Source organism: Sminthopsis crassicaudata, chromosome 3 (genome assembly GCF_048593235.1).
Source record: "Sminthopsis crassicaudata isolate SCR6 chromosome 3, ASM4859323v1, whole genome shotgun sequence".
NCBI lineage: Eukaryota > Metazoa > Chordata > Mammalia > Dasyuromorphia > Dasyuridae > Sminthopsis > Sminthopsis crassicaudata.
In genome coordinates, this window is record NC_133619.1 from 481,209,120 (window position 1) to 481,229,788 (window position 20,669).

The window sequence follows — 20,669 nt, forward strand, 5'->3', positions numbered from 1 at the left end:
GAGTATGAAATGTAGGAGACTTAAGTAGCTACCCAAGAATGGTTGTATTTCCCCAGTTTGAAGGCCACTGTACAAGTGGCAAGATGATATCAGAATCTAACTCCTGTCTTCCAGGAGCAGATGCTGAAATGTGAATCTCATGTACCGTGTGTGTGTGTGTGTGTGTGTGTGTGTGTGTGTGTGTGTGTGTGTGTAAATCAAATAGTTTTCCTATCAGCATCTAAAGCAGGAAGGAAAAATATGGAAGGTGGAGGCAACATCCTGGCAAAAATCTAATTGTCCCAACACTTTTGCCAGCCAAAATAGATTTTTATAGATTCTGGTTTCCTTCACTATGGCTTTCCTTTCAAATTTGCTGAATCTCTCCTCAATTCTCTAACAACAGTGTATTTTTGATGTGCAACATATATTAAAATAATTGTTCCAGATTTTTATTTGAAGGTAAAGGTGAGAACAAGAAGAACAATCACACCCTTGGGGCAGCTTCATAGGTATTTGTAGCTGGTTCATAACTTAGGAATATTTAGAATTGAGGAGATGGGTTTGCTTACCTGTATATATGATAGCTTTTATAGATTTGTAAGTATCTTATAATCTCCTATATGTTATTACAACTTTACTTGTTGGTGATTCAGTGGATAGAGCGCTGGGCCTGAAGTCAGGGAGGCCTAAGTTCAGTTATGGCTTCAGCTATTTACTAGGTATAGGATACTGAGCAAATGACTTTACCACTGTTTGCTTCAGTTTCCTCGATTGTAAAAGTGGGACTAATAATAATAATAATAATAGCACTTGCCTTCCAGGGTTGTTGTATGGATCAGATGAGATAATATTTGTTTAAAAAAGAACCCCTTAGCACAGTTTCTGGCATATAGTAGGAACTATTTAATTTTATATAAATAAAAATATTCCTAACCCAGATGCTCTCTTTGAATTTCTTACATAGAACCTCTTACTTAAGTGAAATCATAACTAGAAATGGGCATATGTGGTGAAATTATGATTTGGAAAAGTAGAATTTAATTTTTGACCAGAAATACAATTAATCAACTCCTGCCTGACATAGTTATGCACTTTGTAAGGAAGAAGGGATAAGGAGAATTTGAGCAAGAGTTATTAATGTTTGTCAAAATGTTGGGTTTTGATACAAATGTGTTCACTAAGCAAAACATGTTAGAGCTCAAAAGAACCTTAGTTTAACCCTTAAAGACAAAATGGAAATGCTGAGAGTTTAAATAATTGTTCTGGGATCACACTGATAGTAAATGGTTAATAGAATTCAGATCCAGGTTTTGAGCCCAAATCCAGAGTTCTCTCCATTATGCCAGTCTGCTCTTTTGTCATGATGTTGCTGGTGAGTTCTCATCATAGGTTTTAAAAGAATTATCCACTTTTAAATCTTCAACATAAAGAACATCCAACTCACTTCCAGTTGATCAATGATGGACAGAAATAACTATACCCAGAGAAGGAACACTGGGAAGTGAATGTAAATTGTTAGCACTACTGTCTATCTACCCAGGTTACTTATACCTTTGGAATCTAATACTTAATGTGCAACAAGAAAATGGTATTTACACACATATATTGTATCTAGGTTATATTGTGACACATGTAAAATGTATGGGATTACCTGCCATCGGGGGGAGGGAGTGGAGGGAGGGAGGGGATAATTTGGAAAAATGAATAAAAAAAAAAGAATTATCCACTTTTATTACATTTATAAGTTTTATTTGCTTCCTTCTTTCTTCCTTTCCCTGAATATTACTATGGTGGTTAGGTACCTTGTTAAGCCCTGGGAATACAAAGAAGGGCAAAAATATGGTCTCTGTCCCCAAGGGAGTCATGTTCTAATGGAGAAGACGTCATGTAAATAACCATGTACTTTCAAGGTGCACTCAGTGTAAATGAAACATCATCTCCAAAGAGGATGTCACTAGAGGTTTGGGGAAAAGAGGAGGGGAGAACCTGAAGGGTCTGTTACAGAAGCTGGACTCTGAAGGAAGCAGGGAGCCATCCAGACCTGAGGAATAGCCTATTCAAAGGCACATAGGTGGGCCTGGGGGGAAATAGGAAATAGGAGCTGGAAAAGTAAGAGGGCCTGGGCCTGGGAGGAGGGCTTATATCTGGTGCTAGAAGTCAGAGGATGCTGGGAGTGAGCTGGTGCTTGTGGTATCCCAGAGCAAGGTGAAGTACCCGTAAGATCAGGAACCGAGAAAGGAGGCAACCAGAACGGGTGGGGCAGAGGGATTGTGGTCAGAGATGGAGCCTGACCCCAGTAGAAGGCCATCCACATATTTAAAACCTGAAAGTAATGATAATCTGGTGATTTGACTAATACATAAAATACTTTGTAGCCCACTGCTGGATGTATACAGGAATTCCTCACGTTGCTGGCTGTTTGTCATACTGTTATTCCAGAGAAAGCCGGAGATACTATCAACTACCAGGCCTCTTCTCCAGGTGAGTATGTTCCACTTGATAGTCTGCCTTTACTTTTTAGACCACATGATTATTCTGCCTTTGAGGCTCCTGGCTGTCTGTTGATTGAGTGTGTGGTGTAGGCTGTATCTGAAAAAAAAATTTCCTTAGGGCCAGAAACATTTGCTATATTTTAAAGGCAGTTGTGTGGGAAAGGTGTCAGTGCTATAGAATGATGGCATTGCCTAATTCCCAGCTTTACAACACCTTAGCTGCAGAAACATGACCCTCAGAATACCCAAAAAGTTCTCTCTTCATCCTGGCTTCCCAGCAGTAGTTGTTAAGTCCTCATGTCCTGTGAGGGAAAAAGTGAACCACAATGGGAGAGAATGATACTATTTCTGGTTTTGCTAGTAGATTTTAAGTGTGAGAGTCCTTCTTCCTATTATTAGTTATAGAGAAAATCATCTCTTATTGCCTTGGTTTTTCCTGGTACAGTGCCTTTGTGAGAGATTTCAAGCAATATATAACCTGAAAAAAGATCCCTTCTATATCATACCTGATAACTGGACTTTATTTGAATATCCTCTCCCCCCCAACTTTGACCAGTCATGTCCTCCTGGGGCAGCTCCCATGTCTTTTTCCTTTGTTAACTTTGTTGACTCTGAGGTCAAAGTGAATAAGCATATGCCCATTTCCATATTACAGTCTTTTCCTCAAATATAGGAAGACAGTTATTATGTTCCCCTGAGCCTTTGTTTTCCAGACAAGTCAAATAATCAAAACAGTAATATGATTTAAACCTTTGTGTCCACTTCACTGAATGATTAATAGGAATATGAGAAATGTGTCAGGTCACAAAATCACTGATTTTCAACTCCTAGAAGAACTGTTTAACATATTACTGTTTACATTATACAGAATGTTATCCAATGGTTGAAAAAGTCTTTAGATTCTTTATAGTTACTCATTTGTTTTCCACTGATCAAATAAGACCAATTATCTTTTTTTTAATTAATAATTTTTATTATATATATATATTTTTATAATATTATCCATTGTATTCATTTTTCCAAATTATGCCCCCCTCCCTCTATTCCCTCCCCCCGATGACAGGCAATCCCATACATTTTACATATGTTACAATATAACCCAGTTACAATATATGTGTGTGAATATCATTTTCTTGTTGCACAATAAATATTAGATTCCGAAGGTACATGCAACCTGGGCAGACAGATATTAGTGCTAACAATTTACATTCACTTCCCAGTGTTCCTTCTCTGGGTGTAGCTACCTCTGTCCATCATTGATCAGCTGGAAGTGAGTTGGCTTTTCTTTATGTTGAAGATTTCCACTTCCATCAGAATACATCCTCATACAGTGTTGTTGTTGAAGTGTACAGAGATCTTCTGGTTCTGCTCATTTCACTCAGCATCAGTTGATTTAAGTCTCTCCAAGCCTCTCTGTATTCCTCCTGCTGGTCATTTCTTACAGAGCAATAATATTCCATAACCTTCATATACCACAATTTACCCAACCATTCTCCAACTGATGGACATCCATTCATCTTCCAGTTTCTAGCTACAACAAAAAGAGCTGCCACAAACATTTTGGCACATATATGTCTCTTTCCGCTCTTTAGTATTTCTTTGGGATATAAGCCCAGTAGTAGCACTGCTGGGTCAAAGGGTATGCACAGTTTGATAACTTTTTGGGCATAATTCCAAATTGCTCTCCAGAATGGCTGGATTCTTTCACAACTCCACCAGCAATGTATTAGTGTCCCAGTTTCCCCACATCCCCTCCAACATTCATCATTATTTGTTCCTGTCATCTTAGCCAATCTGACAGGTGTGTAGTGGTATCTCAGAGTTGTCTTAATTTGCATTTCTCTGATCAGTAGTGATTTGGAACACTCTTTCATGTGAGTGGATATAGTTTCAATTTCTTCCTCTGAGAATTGTCTGTTCATATCCCTTGACCATTTATCAATTGGAGAATGGTTCGGTTTCTTATAAATTAGGGTCAGTTCTCTATATATTTTGGAAATGAGACCTTTGTCAGAACCTTTGTTTTTAAAAATATTTTCCCAATTTGTTACTTCCCTTCTAATCTTGTTTGTATTACTATTGTTTGTACAGAAACTTTTTAGTTTGATGTAATCAAAATCTTCTATTTTGTGATCAATAATGATCTCTAGTTCTCCTCTGGTCATAAATTCCTTCCTCCTTCACAGGTCTGAGAGGTAGACTATCCTCTGTTCCTCTAATCTATTTATGATCTCATTCTTTATGCCTAAATCATGGACCCATTTTGATCTTATCTTGGTATATGGTGTTAAGTGTGGATCCATATCTAATTTCTGCCATACTAATTTCCAGTTTTCCCAACAGTTTTTTTCCGAATAATGAATTTTTATCCCTAATGTTGGTATCTTTGGGTTTATCAAAGACTAGATTGCTATAGATGTACCCTTTTTTGTCCTTTGTATCTAATCTGTTCCACTGATCTACCAGTCTATTTCTTAGCCAATACCAAAAGGTTTTGGTGACTGCTGCTATATAATATAGCTTTAGATCAGGTACACTTAGACCACCTTCCTCTGACTTTTTTTTCATTAGTTCCCTTGCAATTCTCGACCTTTTATTCTTCCATATGAATTTTGTTGTTATTTTTTCTAGGTCATTGAAATAGTTTCTTGGGAGTCTGATTGGTATAGCACTAAATAAATAGATTAGTTTGGGGAGTATTGTCATCTTTATTATATTAGCTTGGCCTATCCAAGAGCACTGAATGTCTTTCCAGTTATTTAAATCTGACTTTATTTTTGTGGCAAGTGTTTTGTAATTTTTCTCATATAATTCCTGACTTTTCTTTGGTAGATGGATTCCCAAATATTTTATACTCTCAACATTTGTTTGGAATGGAATTTCTTTTTGTATCTCTTGCTGTTGCATTTTGTTGGTGATATATAAGAATGCTGAGGATTTATGTGGATTTATTTTGTATCCTGCCACTTTGCTAAAATTCTGAATTATTTCTGATAGCTTTTTAGCAGAGTCTTTGGGGTTCTCTAAGTATACCATCATGTCATCTGCAAAAAGTGATAGTTTGATTTCCTCATTTCCTACTCTAATTCCTTGAATCTCTTTCTCGGCTCTTATTGCCGAGGCTAGCATTTCTAATACAATATTGAATAGTAATGGTGATAGTGGGCAACCTTGTTTCACTCCTGATCTTACTGGGAAAGGTTGCAGTTTATTTCTATTGCATATTATGCTTACTGAAGAAGACCAATTATCTTATAAAGTAGTGTGTCTTATTGAGATGTGCCAATATAGTTCCGTCATAATGATAAATATTATCTCTTTAACCCTTATTAATATGGATTATTTTTTATCAACAGATGAAGGGGCTTTAGTGAAAGGAGCAAAAAAACTTGGCTTTGTCTTTACCGGAAGAACTCCTAACTCAGTTATCATAGAAGCTGTAAGTAGGATGCTTGTGAACTTGGCATTGTATCAAACAAATCTCTCTTAAATTCTTACTATGCTTTCAGGAAAGTTTCCCCTAATAACAGACGTAGTATTGATGTAGAGCAAGGTGCAATAATCTTCCTTGAATTTTGCTATATACCCCTATGATTTGGGTTTTAAGGCATGGTTTTTGAGAAAGAAATTTGGTCCATAAACACCAGATATCTAATGGGGTTTCAGCAATCAAAATTTACATTCCTTTGGGCAGAGCACCTGCAGGTAAGGGTATGATATGTAGACAGAAGAAAAGGAAAGGAGAGAAGAAGCTGTGTGGCCCCACTGTTCGGTCTCTGTACCACTCCCAGAGAAGGTTGTTTGTCCATCCTCAAAGAGGACTGGACATCAGGGAGATGATGCGAAGAGACAGAAGTGAATTAGATTTAAGTGAGGGAGAGTTGGGCAGTCATCAGCCTCACTTTCTCCTCTAGAACCATCCAGATCCAGGACAACTGGAGATCATCCTGGAAGCAGTGGGAGACCTGGGCCTTATAGTCCTTAAGGATCATGACTTAAATCCAAATCACTATCATCAATTGGACAACAATAGGTCGCAGGCCAAGCCCTACTTGGTCATTATTTGGGCCCCCCTTGACTCAGAATGAATGTAAATAGCAGTTGTTTCTGTTTTAGCCAGAAACCCTGAAGGTTTCCCCTCCCAGTTTGTTTTTGTTTGTTTTTATTTTTTTAACTAGATAAAAGAGGCCATTTTGTATCTCATTTCTTAATTTAGTCTTACTCACTATTGAGTGTGGCCTCAAACAGTCAAACAAAATCAGTTAAAGACCTTACCTTAAATAGGTCAAAGTTTCCCATTGCATCTTTTGATAGACAATGGATAGGAAGAATAAACTAGACACAAAATGAAATGAGAGAAACAGCTAACTTACATTTTAAAAAAATATTCAGGGAGTCTCCCTGAAACAAAAAAATCAATCACTTTAATATCAAATTCTTCTGTAGTGTTTTATGTGACTATGTAGATATAGATAGGATATAAAAAATTCTAGAGAATAAAGTTGCAGGTCTCCCAAAGAGTAAAGGAGAGACAGACTTTATAGGTATGAGTAGTTCAATGAATAACCATACAGGAGAAGTGAGCTAAGGTGGGATAATGATAGTCAGGATAACAGTGGAAAACTGGAAAGACTGTGCATTTGGTACTCATGCAGTATTAAAAGAACTAAAGAAAGGCATCCAGCAACCTGATCCATTTAAGCATTTCAACTTCAAAGAATGTTTAAAGATGCTGTAATAAAGCACTTTAGAGATGATCAGATTCAACCCCTTCATTTTAAAGATGAGAAAACAGTCTTTGAAAGTTTAAAAGGCTTTCCAAAGCTCACACAGATAATTGATCTCTTAAGTCAGAGGTAAAATCTAGGGTTCCTGAAACTGTCCAATGTTTTCTGCCACCCTATGTACATGTTTTTATTTTTTGTAGTAACTAAAATCAAGTAGAAAAGTTTAGATGATATAAAACTGAAAACCTTTCTTCTACCTACCCACTTACTCAAAAGTCTGATTTATTTGTTTGTTTATCCTTATATATTGTAATGGCCCCTTGATTTCTATTTCTATTTGGATGTGTCATTTCTGTTCCCTTGGTTAGATGCTCTACCATACCTACAACCTTTTCTTTTCTTTCATTTTTGAGCAGCACTTTTAGTTGTCTAGTTTTCAGTTGGCTGTCTTTAGCCTAAAATGCTCTTTTAGCCAGGAATATATAATGAGTTTAATGACTCTTTTTAGAAAGACTGCTCAACTGATAAATTAAAACTCTTTTTGAACAGAAGAGGGAGCTGTCATAACACAAATTCTGTATAATAATTTCTTGAAAATGAAGGTGGAATATGCCTATGGTTTAGGACAGTATGGAGATTTGGATATTATGGGGGGAAATTGATTTTTGATTATTGGTAAAAGTAGATTGTTTTTTCTTCCTTGCAGTTGGGTCAGGAGGAAATATTTGAAATTCTTAATGTCCTGGAGTTTTCAAGGTATGTTAACTTTTCCATACACTTAAATCTGTAATATAAATAGTACAGGGATTGCATTCTGCCTCCTTCATATAATGATATGAATGTGAGGGTTTTTTTTGGTAATATTTGACTGTTGCTTTTATTAACAGATCTTTGTTTTACTCAAGATATTTCCAGTCCTCCTCCCTCCCCCACTATCATTATGCCTAAATGCTTTATGTAGAATAAAAATCAGGCCAAGCACCTTTTAGGCTCTAAGAAAAAAAATGTTGCTGCTCTAAGGCAGGAGTTCTGAACATTAGTTTTGTTTTTGGTTTTTTGTTTCCCTTTTTTTGTTTGTTTGTTTATTTGAGGCATTGACATCTTTGATAATCTGATGAACCCATGATCTTCTTAGATTGATATTTTAAAATAACTTAAGCAAACTTTGAATTTTAGTTTGAGAAAGATGAAAGCAAAGATGCATTATTTTTCTTATCCAAATTTATGGACTTTCAGAAATCTATACACAAACCCTGTGGCTGTCTGTGGATAAGACACTGGATAAGAACCCCTACGTTAGTGTGTGTGTGTGTGTGTGTGTGTGTGTGTGTGTGTGTGTGTCTTAAGGATTTTAGAGCTGGGAGTTATTTACAATGTCATACACATTGTCATCCTAGTAAATGTGATGAAGATGGCTAATGTCCAGAAGTCCAGTAGAACCTGAAGTATGAACATTTTTTCCTTTAGCAGTGGACAGTGAAATCATTTGTTTTCCTTCCTAAATGTCTTTTTCTAAAGAAACTCAATACATCTCCATATCATATTCTCCTTTTCCATTTCAAAGGCCTCAGTGCTCTAGCAGCTGGGGCAGAATTCCCATCAGGGCAACAGCAGACATGTCTGAATAGTTGAAGGTATGTCGATGATGGTATTATTTTCATTGGAGTTTCCCCAGGTCTCGTGAAGTCATACCTCTTTGTGCACCATCTGAGCACTGTTAATGTGGGAGCTAAAAAATTGGAAATGGAAAAGATTGACTCATGAGATCATCAGTTCATCCCACTGTAGGGTCACTGTAGGATGGTTTCTTTGGACATGTTCTGAAGCACTCTCCCTTAAATCCATTTTAAAATGTTTCAAGGCCTGGGAATGTTTGTTCTTCCTCTTAGAAAATTTTTTTTGTTACGACAAGACTGTCATAAGAAAATATAATATCTAGTATAATTTTCTCTCTTCTTAACATCTGCTATTGCTTGTAGCAGAACACTCATATTCTATTCTGCTTACCTTCTCTGTCATCAGAATTCCCATCTCAATGATATATTCAATCATCAGTCACTAAAAGTTGCATAATGACAATGATCTGTTTACTAAACCATTATTCAAGTAAACTGCCTAAATTAGTTTTTAAAAGATATTTTAAAATCATATCAAGCCTTTATGACCTTTTAGTCTTAATCATTGCCTCTTAGCATTCAGCATGTATACAAAGGATCTCTTGAACAGCTCATGATGCTAGTGATAGAGGGAATTGAGAAAGTAAGAGAGGTGAAAAGGATGAAGATGGCAGCAGTCCTAAGGTAGGAGAAGCTTGAAAGCTTCTGCCTCGTCTCTCTCCCATTATGGGGCTCTACCACCTAATATTGGATGTTCTGGAAGAATTACTTAGCTAGTGGTCCTTGTGCTTCTCCACTGAACTCGGCCTGTGTGTAGAACAAAGAGCAGTGCAAAGTGAAGAAACTTGAATAGAAAGAAGGGGCAAAGGAGTCAGATCTGTCTGTCTAACAATGCTGCAGCACCACCTCTCCTGGAGCCCTCTAAAAGCTGAGTAGGATGATGGGAACATAAATACATTGCCTTTGAGAAGCAGTTAAGGAAATATGGCTGATCACTGTCTTCAACTATTCCAAGGGTTGTCATGTTAAAGGAGGACTTGTTCTTTGTGGGTCTAAATCTAGGAGTAAAAGGAGGGAGATTGACTCAGCATAAGGTAAAATTTACTGACAGAGCTTTTCAGGAATGACAACTGCCATGGCTCCCCATCCCATCCTCATTATGGACAGGCATTCAAGAAGAGAGAAGCAGCAAATGCTGGAAATTATTCATTCAGAAGCCTTTTAAGTTCCTCAACATGGACAAGCATTTAAAGAAAGGGGAAAGATTAACTATAAAGAAAATCTCTAAGGTCTCTTCCAGCTCTGAGTCAGTGAAATTGGAGAACATAGAAAGGAGGAAGTGTCAAAAGTAGGGAGATAAAACATATTTGGGCATACTTGGCTTTGATCTGTCTAGTACCATCTAAAAGATTCTCCTCCATTTCTTTCCAGGATGTTTTCTGCCTTTTCTGCTTCCATTTTACACTTTTGCCGGCTACCTCTATGTCAATATTTACATCTCTGAAACTGAGAAATCTAGTTCTTCTTGTAGTCTATGTTCATCAATTAGAATAAACATGGTAGAACTGGAGAAATACTGTCTTGTTTTATTCCATAAATTAAAAAATAAAATGAAATTAAAAAAAGAAATACCTTCTTTCTAATGGGCTCAATAAGCTTGAAATATTATATATTTTTTTTCTGATGGCTTTAGTAACTAAAAATTTGGGAAGCACTGTTTGCAAACACTATTTTGTCTCTTGATGATGCTGATCTGGCTATAGAACAGGGCTTTTTTTACTTCAAAAGATATCATTCAGGTTTTACTCAGCTGATTGTTATTCTTTTACAAGTCTTAGAGGGTGATTAGAGAAAGAGAAAAATTGTGAAACTCATCAGTCAATCATAGTTTTGATTTTTAAAAATTAGTCAGAATTTTTAAATGGAGGTGGTTAGGAGTTGGAAAAGTAGAGAGAGGGTCAAATCCAATTTATACATGTGATTTCCTTCCAGGAACTCCTGGTGTGGAGATATCTTCTATGACACAGAGCAACAAATCCTCTGTAACTTAAAAATCTCAGAAAATAACCTAGAGCACTGAGACATTGATTGACTTGTCTATGGTCACAAAGTTAGGGCATGTTGAAATGAGAGTTGAACCAGTTTATTTTGATTCTGAGGCTCCATCTATCCATCAGCTATGTTGTGCAAGTAAAATTAGAGATTAATTTAAATTTTTAAAATTTAAGCCAAATATGATCCCCCCATGTGAATTACACAAGTAATTCAAAAAACTTTAATTCAACATTCAGTAGACATTTAGTAAATAAGTTAGAGGAATGTGTATATATATATATGTGTGTTTATATATGCATTTATATATACATATACATGTATGCATATACATAAATATTTGTGAAATAAATATTTTAAATGAAGGAAATTCTTATCTTTCAACATTATTATTTTTTCTCTTTTTTAATTATAGCTTTTCATATACAAAACATATCCATGGGTAATTTTTCAACATTGACCCTTGCAAAAACTTCTGTTCAGCTTTTCCCCTCCTTCCCTCCACCCCCTCCCCTAGATGACAGGCTGTCCCATACATGGTAAATATGTTAAAGTATATGTTAAATACAATATATGTACACATATTTATATAGTTATATTGTTGCACAGGAAAGATCAGATTTAGAAAGAAAAATAATCTGAGAAGAAAAAACAAAAATGCAAGCAAACAATAACAGAAAGAGTGGAAATGTTATGTTGTGGTCCATACTCATTTCACAGTGTTCTTTCTCTGGGTGTAGCTGGTTCTTCATTACATATCATTTGGAACTGATTTGGATCCTCTCATGTTGAAGAGAGCCACATCCATCAGAATTGATCATCATGTAGTATTGTCTCAACATTATTATTAATAAATTAATTATACTAGGAAATTATCAACTAATTATACCATAAAAATCATAGAAATTTGCATCATTTGACCATTTTAAAAATCGTTTTTTACCAAATTTAGGCAATATTGAATTCCTGAGAATTCAATGGTATTGGTAAAAGAGAAAATGAATGTATCTGGCTACTTAGGCAGTATAGTAGCCAGTACAACAATAATTCTGTCAGCAGCAAACTGATGATTAAAGTCCTGTTAAAGTTTTCCACTTATTCTATCTGCTTTCTTTCACCTCCTAAACAAAACAAAATATTTTTAAGTTGCTTGTGATCTTAGTTTTGCCATTTGGTAGTTTGACCAGGAAAAGAAACTAATGATAATTTCTTTTTTATTATAGTGACAGAAAAAGAATGTCGGTAATCGTTCGAACACCAGCAGGACAAATTCGCCTTTATTGCAAAGGAGCTGTAAGTACAAGAATGGTTGCTTGCATTGCAATTTGAAATTGCTACAGATACTTTGGCACTAATAGCTTTTTATAGTATTCCTTTTCATGTTTCCAGTATCACAAATATGTGACTAATTTTATATTGATTCCATGGGAGGAAAATTGCTGGTCATGATTGATGATTCTTGTATTGATGACATAGAGGTCATACCAAATTAGCAAATGACACAAAGTGGGAAAGGAGAAGTAACTTAACATACTGGATGACAAAGGCAAGATCCAAAAAGAACTTGACAGGTTAAAGTAATGGGCCACATTTAACAAGATAAAATGATAAATATAAACGTAAAGTTGTATATTTGGAAAAAAAAAAAAGAATCAACTTTACAGATACAAGATGGGAAGATATGGCCAGAGAAAAGTTTTTTTATAAGTAAAAGTCTGGGGGTTTAAGTAAACATTGAGTTCAGTATGAATTGTTTCTGAAATATGGTTGTCACAAAAGCTAATGCAATGATTAAATTGTATTAAAAGAAGCCTGGGCTCCAGAACTAGGGAGGTAATATATTCTCTCTTATCTCTTCTGGTTAGACCCCATCTAAAGAATTCTCTGGGAGTCATAACTTCAGAATGATATGAATAAAATGGAATGAGGTGGCCTTTAGTTTTTGCCATGTGAGGTTTAGTTGTAGGAACTGGGAATGTTTAGCTTGTTTAACAGAAGCCTCCTTCTGGCTGTCCACTATCAGGATCCATCCTGTTTTCCAAATTAACCTTTCCAGTGCGATGGGGAAAAACGTCTTAAGTCTTCTAATAACCTTGGATATTTAGTGTGTGTGATAGAAGGTTTAAAAGAAGGCCATTTCATAATTGCAAAAAGTATTTAAGGACCATCACATGGAGAATGGATCTAACTTATTTTGGTGTGTTCATAGGGTAGGATTAGGAGTCACAGGTAGAACTATCAAGGAGGCAGATTTAGATTTGATTTTAGGGGAAAAAATTTTCTATTCAGAGCTGTTCCAGAAGAGGTGTCTCACAAGTGGGTCTCTCCCTTTCCATTTCCTTCTCAGAAAATGTTGAGATGATCATTTTTTGGATGTCATGGAAAAGGTCTATTGCTTTAGTACAGCTTCTGTCCCCCTCAAGCTGAGGTCCTGTGATGTTGTGATATGAGAGCTACCTGCCAGTGGCTGCTGGAGGTCTAATTCAGACTTGTAGAATGGATCTCTTCATGTGAGAGGAGGATGATGATACAAGGAGACTGTGAGAGGCTGATGCTGTTCTCTGACCTCTCTGACTGAGAGGCAGCTGCGTTGTTTTACCTCTCTCCTCTTCCCTCTGCCTTCAATTTATCTCATTTCCAGTCTACAACACCTGTGTTAGCAAAGGCTGCCCTGAAACTCCTTCAGATGCTATGCTCTACATTGTTGTTATTTTGAAAATGAGGAAACTGAGGCTAAGAGAAGTGAAATGATTTTCCCAGGGTCATGTTGCTAGTAAGTTTGTAAGGCAGGATTTGGAACCTCAGGTTTTCCTGACTTCAGGTCCTGTGCTCTCCGTCCTGTGCTCTCCCACCTGTACCTCTTAGTTGTTTGGAGAAATGTGGGATTTCACAGTTTAGGAAGCAAGTGGATAAACTAGGAGACAGCTCAAGGAGGGCAGCCAGTGGTGCTAAGACTTGGAGCCATCCTATATAACGAGGGCTGAAAAATGTGGTGTTGATTAGCTTTTATTAAGGAAGGCTTAATGAGGGAGTGAGGAAGATAGGACTCCTGTCTTGTGGAAGAGTGATGGGCCTTGTTTAACCTAGGGGTTAGAACTAGGAGCAGTAGGTATAATTGGAGAAAGGCAAATTTCAATTAGATAGAAGCACAAGAAACTTGTGACTTCTTTGGGAGCTAAGGAGCTCCTGGGCACTGGAAGTCTTCCAGGCGAGCCTCAAAGGTCCCTTTTCAGGGGTGGTACAGTCAGGCACTGCATCAGACTGGGTTTGACTAGATAAATTTGGAGACTCCTTCCCAGGTCAGAGATGCTGTGTCATAATTCTTTCTTGTTTGACTTGGAAAATGATCCTAAGTTAGTCTTCTGGTTACTATTTAGTGGTAAGTACTGGTCCTCTGAGGCAAAAATTAGGAGCTGCGGCTGCCTGCTACTTTCAATATCTAGTCTGAAAAAAAGCAGTTCTTCTGCTTGGGGAAAACTGGCATGTGGTCTTATCTGACTGGAGGAAAAAAAGATAAAACGTCACATGTCTGCATGTATTCATATCTAGGCATGCATTTAGTATATCTATGGTCTTAAGAATTGCATTTTAAATGTTGACATTTATATTGCTAACATAACATTTTGTTGTTCATGATATTTTTGAAAACAATCTTACTAGATTTATAAATGTGTCTATTGTTAGAGAACACAAGAGAAATTGAGAAGGTTAAGAAAAGTTGGACTTACATAAAACCTTTGATTGTCACAGTGGGAAAAGACATTAAAAATGATCTAGGGGCAGATAGATGGTGCAGTGACATTGCACCTTTGATACCAATGAAGTATATAGTGAAGAATATATTAGACTTTCTAATGTTATTAAATGTACAAAACAAAATATATAGAATTACAAATGAAACCAATCATATTCAAATTCAGTTAATAATATAATAGATATGTGGGTATAGATGTGGATGTATATGTGTCTCTTTATACATATATATATATATATATATATATATATATTTATATCTTGTAAGTGTACATGTGCGCGCGCGTGCGCGCACACACACACACACCTTTTAAAAACAAATATGTGGATCCTGGGTTAAGAACACTTGATTTTGTCCAAATCCTATACATGAAGACTAATTTTGAAAGAAAAGTGAATCACATCTTAGACAGTTTAGAAATCTTTATCCTTATTCACATAGAAGTCAGAAAACCAAATGGGTCTTTGTTCTAATGCTACAGAACAGTCAGAAAAAGGTGTTCTGCAATGTTTCACCAGATATTGCTCTGCAGTTTATCAGAAAATGTACATTTTAGTTTGTTTCATAATTACCAGATTTGATGAGGGAAAAGTCCTAGATGTGGAATCATAGAAACTAGATTTGAATACAAGTTTTACTCCTTTCTGCCCATGTGACTAGAAACAAATCATTGTAGTTGTTTGGGCCTTGATTTCCTCATGTATAAAATGAAAACGGGTTGCTCTCTGAAGTGCTTCCTAAAAAATCCAACTTACTGTGAAGTTCAAAGCTCTTCATTGCTTATGGATTGGAATTTAGCTATTCTTATCAGGGCTTCTCAAAATACTTTTTAATCCATTAGGTAAAAAAACATAAAGCTCTAAGATGATGTTTAGAAGATTGAAAGATTGAATTATAATTTTATATGTGATGACTTCCTCTTTGATAGGATAATGTGATTTTTGAGAGACTGTCAGAGAATTCTGAGTTCACAGAACAAACTTTGTGTCATCTTGAATATTTTGCAACAGAAGGTAAGTTATGTTAAACCATTTTTGATATTATAATTTATTAATTAAATGTAAAATAAAGTGAGTATCTACAATAATACCTTATACTTGAATAGTACTACTTTTATTTAGCCAGTAATCACAATTTCAGATGGGGTCAAAAGTTAAAGTGTTTGTAATTCTGAATGCATGTGTCTCATTTCAGCTTTTAAAACTCTTATCATGTTCTGTGTTCATGTCAGCAGGAAAAGATATTCATGCTTATGCTGTGCTTCCTTCATTTCTGTAGAGAATCTACAATCCATTATGGTCTATTCAGTGTGTCTGAGTCTGGTGTCCAAGGCTCACCCGTGATGATAAGAATTTGAGAATAAAAAATGGCCTGCTTTGTCTGAGATCTTCATAGCATCATTTTCTCACTCAGAGAAGCTTTCACTAAGTATATAGCTGAACTAGCCCCTAAGTTAGTGGGCTTAACCTTTTGTTAACTATATAATGCTGACTTTTCATTCCTCCATTATGGACACTGAACCTATAGTGCCTATCCCCAAGTATTCTCTGAGACACTTTAAATCAGGGTGCAGATTACCATCTTCCTTGCTTGTGAAGGTGACAAAAGTCATTGACTCTCTTGCCCAAGATCATATCTGAGCTTGGCGCTTCTGTTTCTAACATGCTTATGTCTATGGCATAAAAGCAAAGATCTCTTTACTGAGGTACCTGGTACCATTGACTGTTGTCTTAATAAACGTAAGTGTGCTCCGGATTGATAACAGAAGGGAGTTGCCAGTAAGAACTTTAGAATGAAATAGAAAGCAACTCTTCTAAAGTAGAGATTTGACTTTTAAAGTTCTGGGCTTTGTTAACAATAAATAGCTGCGATTCTTAGGAGACAATTTATTCTTCCCCTCTTCATTCCTACCAAAGGTTCTCCAAGATGTCAAACAAGTCTCCTAGTGCTGTGCTGCTGGATTATTATTTGGTTGAGTTATAGGTAAATTATTTATTGGCAGAGGTAGAGGGAGTTTCTGTACTAGGAGTTCATTATGGCTTTGAAATCCTAAGCACTGAAAAAAATAGCAGGAAGCATTGAAAGACTTCATAAAGCTTGGGATGTGAGAGAAGACTTTTGGTTTTTGTTTTCAAGTGATAAGTTCCTCTGAACTGACAAGGGCATGATCTTTCTATATTATTTGCTGTTCTTCAGGCTTGAGAACACTCTGTGTTGCCTATGCGGATCTATCTGAGGATGTTTACCAGGAATGGTTGACTGTTTATCAGACAGCTTGTAAAACTTTGAAAGATAGACATCGAAGGCTGGAAGAGTGCTACGAAATCATTGAAAAGGTAATCAGAACACATGGATTCTCATTTACCAAATTGGCTTCCCTTTGAGTAGCTTATTTTCATATATACAAAAATACCCAAAACAAAATAAACAATACAGTTTTCATTATGTGTTAAATTGGCATTTATCTTTTTAAAATTTTTTCCCATTATCTTTAATATTTGAAGAATCGGGTTTTGTGTCTTATCCAAAGAAACTTCTTTTAGAATAATTTAAGAGAAAAGGCTTAAGCTATAACGTTTCATTCCTTTTACTACCTTCTGTTTACTTCATTCTTAGACATCTTTTCCTGAAAAAGAAACATTAAGCTTAAACTAGGGTTTAAAACAGTTTTGTGAGAAATCCAAGTTCCAAATTGCAGTTCTGCAACCTTTCAAGACTCATGGGATGCTTTGTTAGACAGTTTTACTTTGCTATGCCTCACATTAGTCTTATTATGCATTCTCTATAAATGTATGACACCAATTAATGACTGAATTTTTCAGATTTTCCTTTGATATTAAAATTCAGTGGAGTTTGAAGTTATGTTTGTTATTCTTGTTTGAGTTTTGAGTCTTGATTGAGCTTGGTGAGCTCAAAGGTATGAAAATAATTGCAAATCAAGTCTATTCACACAATGTAGCCCTTTATGAAAAAAGGAACCTGGGGTCTGACAAATCATTTCATGGATCTAAATAAGAAAATTGGGCCATAGGATGTCCAACTTCTCCTTCTTTAGATATAAAGTCCTATGCTCCTATGATTTTGAGTATTTTGAATACTAGAGCAATAAACCAATTTTACTATAGTGTAAGAAAAGTGGAACTTCTCCAGGTGAATATTAGGCACAAATTATATTATTTACTTGGTACATCTGATTCAATGTATCTAGGTTTTATACCATATGACTCTGATAGTAGGGGAAAACCTCAGAAGTTACTTATGAAATAAATGTTAAAAAAAATAAAGCACCAAAAACATCAATCCCCATAAAACGAAAAAGGATATTTGTTCAATGTTTGATTTTTTTTTTCCTCCTGAATAAGTTCTTTTTTCATTTAGTGCCACCAGGGGGCATTGTTTTTGAAAAACTTTTTAATGTTATTAAAATGAGGCCTTTTCCAGGTACTTCAGCTTTTCTGAATATTAACAAAAGAAAGAATTAGAAATTGATCATGTGATTTTATCAGTAGAGGGATGTTAAAGGGATGTTCTAAACTAAAGAGAGTAAAGTCCTACAACCAAAGCAGGCCAGCACCTTCTCTGTACAATAAGGAGGCAACAAAACAAACAAACAAACAAAAAAAATGATTAAAACTGTGGATCTCAAGGCCATAAAAGTTTTTGAAACATAGTTGCTAAGACACTATGAGCTGGTGATTCCTTTATTTGTTGTATTTCTCTGAGGAAAAACCCTGAAATCATATCCTTTAGTTGATTTTTCTAGAGCACATTAAAAGGGTATTAAGAGAATTCTAGTTGGCATTTGCCAAAATGATCAGCTATAAATAAAGAATATAGTTTTCTTGTGATTTTATGGTGCTGGGAGGCTGGTGGGAGGTCCAGAATATCTTTCTCAGGCATAAGGTTGTTTTTGTAGCAATTATTACTGGATCCCATATTAGCAAAATAGGTGAGACTGGTGTTTTATCATTGTTGTTCTTTTTGTCTGTTTTCCACTTCTGTTAGATGTATTCTCTGAAAGTGAGGGAATCAAGACCTATTGGACTACTGAAATATAGAAATAATGTTTCAGAGGAAAGGAACTTCAAGGAAGGGCTTATCTTGTATCCTTGTTAAATCTTGAGCGCCATTTACAATCCATTCTGATAAACCTAGTTTACTTATTGTCTACTCAAAATTGTCTGGAACAACACATTTCCAGTACATACAGAAAGTTTATTTTTCAACTGTCATAGCTAAATACCTAAACATTGGTTAGAGGTGATTTGGAATGGTCACAGTCAGCATGCATCAGAAAAATCGGGCTAATTTGGAGAAGAACAGAGGTGAAAGATTCTGCTAATCCCAAGCTTATTATAGGTCTCTTTTATACTACCAACCAGTTGTGATGAAATCTAGGCTCCTTGCTTTAGTGTGAGGGGCAAGAATGCTCTAGGCATCTGAGCCTATCCTTTCCTCCTTTTCCTTTTGTCTAATCTGGCCCTATGCAGGTTCCAGAATGATCAAGATCTCACTTTCCCCTGTTGTATCCCCACACCTACCTCCTTAACTTATATAACCTATAGGGAAGAATTTTGGGGCAAAATGTTTCTTTTTTTAAATGTGTATATGTATACATATATTTGTGTGTGTGTATATATACATATACACATACATTTTACATGTATGTGTATATATGCATACACATAAAGCAGCTGACTTTTGTATAGCTTGCTAAAATTTCTTAAATTTTTTTTACAAAATTATTTAAAACAAATACAAAATAGAAAAAGAAATTTGTTCTACTGTGCAGCAGAATATAAGAAAGAATTCAAAATGTGAAACACTAAATTTCCATTTCAAGAAAGCCTACTATACATAAATACTACACAATGTGTTCCGAGCTGTTCATCTTTTCTTTGCTTCCTTGTAAATTTTCTTTTGTTCTCAGCTATGCACTTTTAACTTTATTCTTTTTTCCTCTTTCTTCCAACCTTCCCCAAGAAGGCTACAATTAAGAGTATATATATCTATATATATATCTATATAGATAGATAGATAGATAGATAGATATTTTTTATGTACATATCTATACATATACATATATATCTCTATGTAAGGTCATACTGTTTATCCTCTGTTTTTCTGAAGGTGGATAACAGCAATCCTCTAAGTCCAAGCCTTTCCATATTTTTCTAAATCTACGAACTCATCATTTCCCATTCCACAGCAATATTCCAACTTTAAACTATTTAGTTACTTTAAATAACCTAAAATAATAATATAACTGACATATAGTGTGGTTTCCCCATTTTTCTCTTTTAATCAAATCTATTTTCCTATCCCTGCCCACTCCTCTGCTTTACTTCCACCTTCTATTTTGCCTTCCAATCATTTAACTTACACCGTCCCCAAAAGGATTCCTCCCTTATCCTTTCTCCTTTCTTCCCTCTCTCTTTATCTCATTCCTATTAATCTACATTCTTTATTTCATTCCTGTTAATCTACTCACCCCTCTATATCCACCCCTCCTTATCCTATCCTTCCCTCCTCTTATTGCTTTACAAATTTAGAAAATTTCTAAATATATATGTATTGTTTTCTCTTTAAGGTATTCTCAATGAGAGTAGGATTCCAGAACAACCAACCCTCCTTCCCCACCTAATTCCTCTGTGTTGGTTACATTTTCATGTTTATAGCATAGTTTGCACTTACTAAATTCTTTGAAATTAATCTTTGATGTTTATATTTCTCTTGGATCTTATATGTCAGATTTTCTCTTAAATTCAGGTCTTTTTGCAATAAAACCCTACAAGTCTAAAATGGCAGTTCATTGAATGTCCATTTTCCCCCCATTCAGAATTATGCTTTGCTGGGCATATTTTTGGTTGCAACTCAAATATTTTTGGTTGCCCTTTGTTACATAGTGTTCTAAGACCCGTAGTCTTTTAAGGTAGCTGCTGCTAGGCCTTCTGTGATTCTAATTGTGGCTTTGCCATATCTGAATTTTTTTTTTCTTGTTGACCTGGAGGCTTCAACATTTGGCTATGATGTTTTTGTAGGTCTT

General features: G+C 35.6%; 1 protein-coding gene across 13 annotated transcripts in view; it reads left to right on the plus strand.

Annotated features, from left to right (window-relative positions):
* The window catches only part of ATP8A2 (ATPase phospholipid transporting 8A2), a 667,830-nt gene that overhangs the window by 187,326 nt on the left and 459,835 nt on the right, over positions 1-20,669 (plus strand). For all 13 annotated transcript variants that reach the window (XM_074303628.1, XM_074303629.1, XM_074303631.1 and 10 more), the window contains 6 exons: positions 2,358-2,463; positions 5,831-5,913; positions 7,908-7,957; positions 12,093-12,162; positions 15,552-15,636; positions 16,820-16,959. In XM_074303628.1, the coding sequence (XP_074159729.1) occupies positions 2,358-2,463; positions 5,831-5,913; positions 7,908-7,957; positions 12,093-12,162; positions 15,552-15,636; positions 16,820-16,959 (534 nt within the window). The remainder of the gene's footprint in view (positions 1-2,357; positions 2,464-5,830; positions 5,914-7,907; positions 7,958-12,092; positions 12,163-15,551; positions 15,637-16,819; positions 16,960-20,669) is intronic.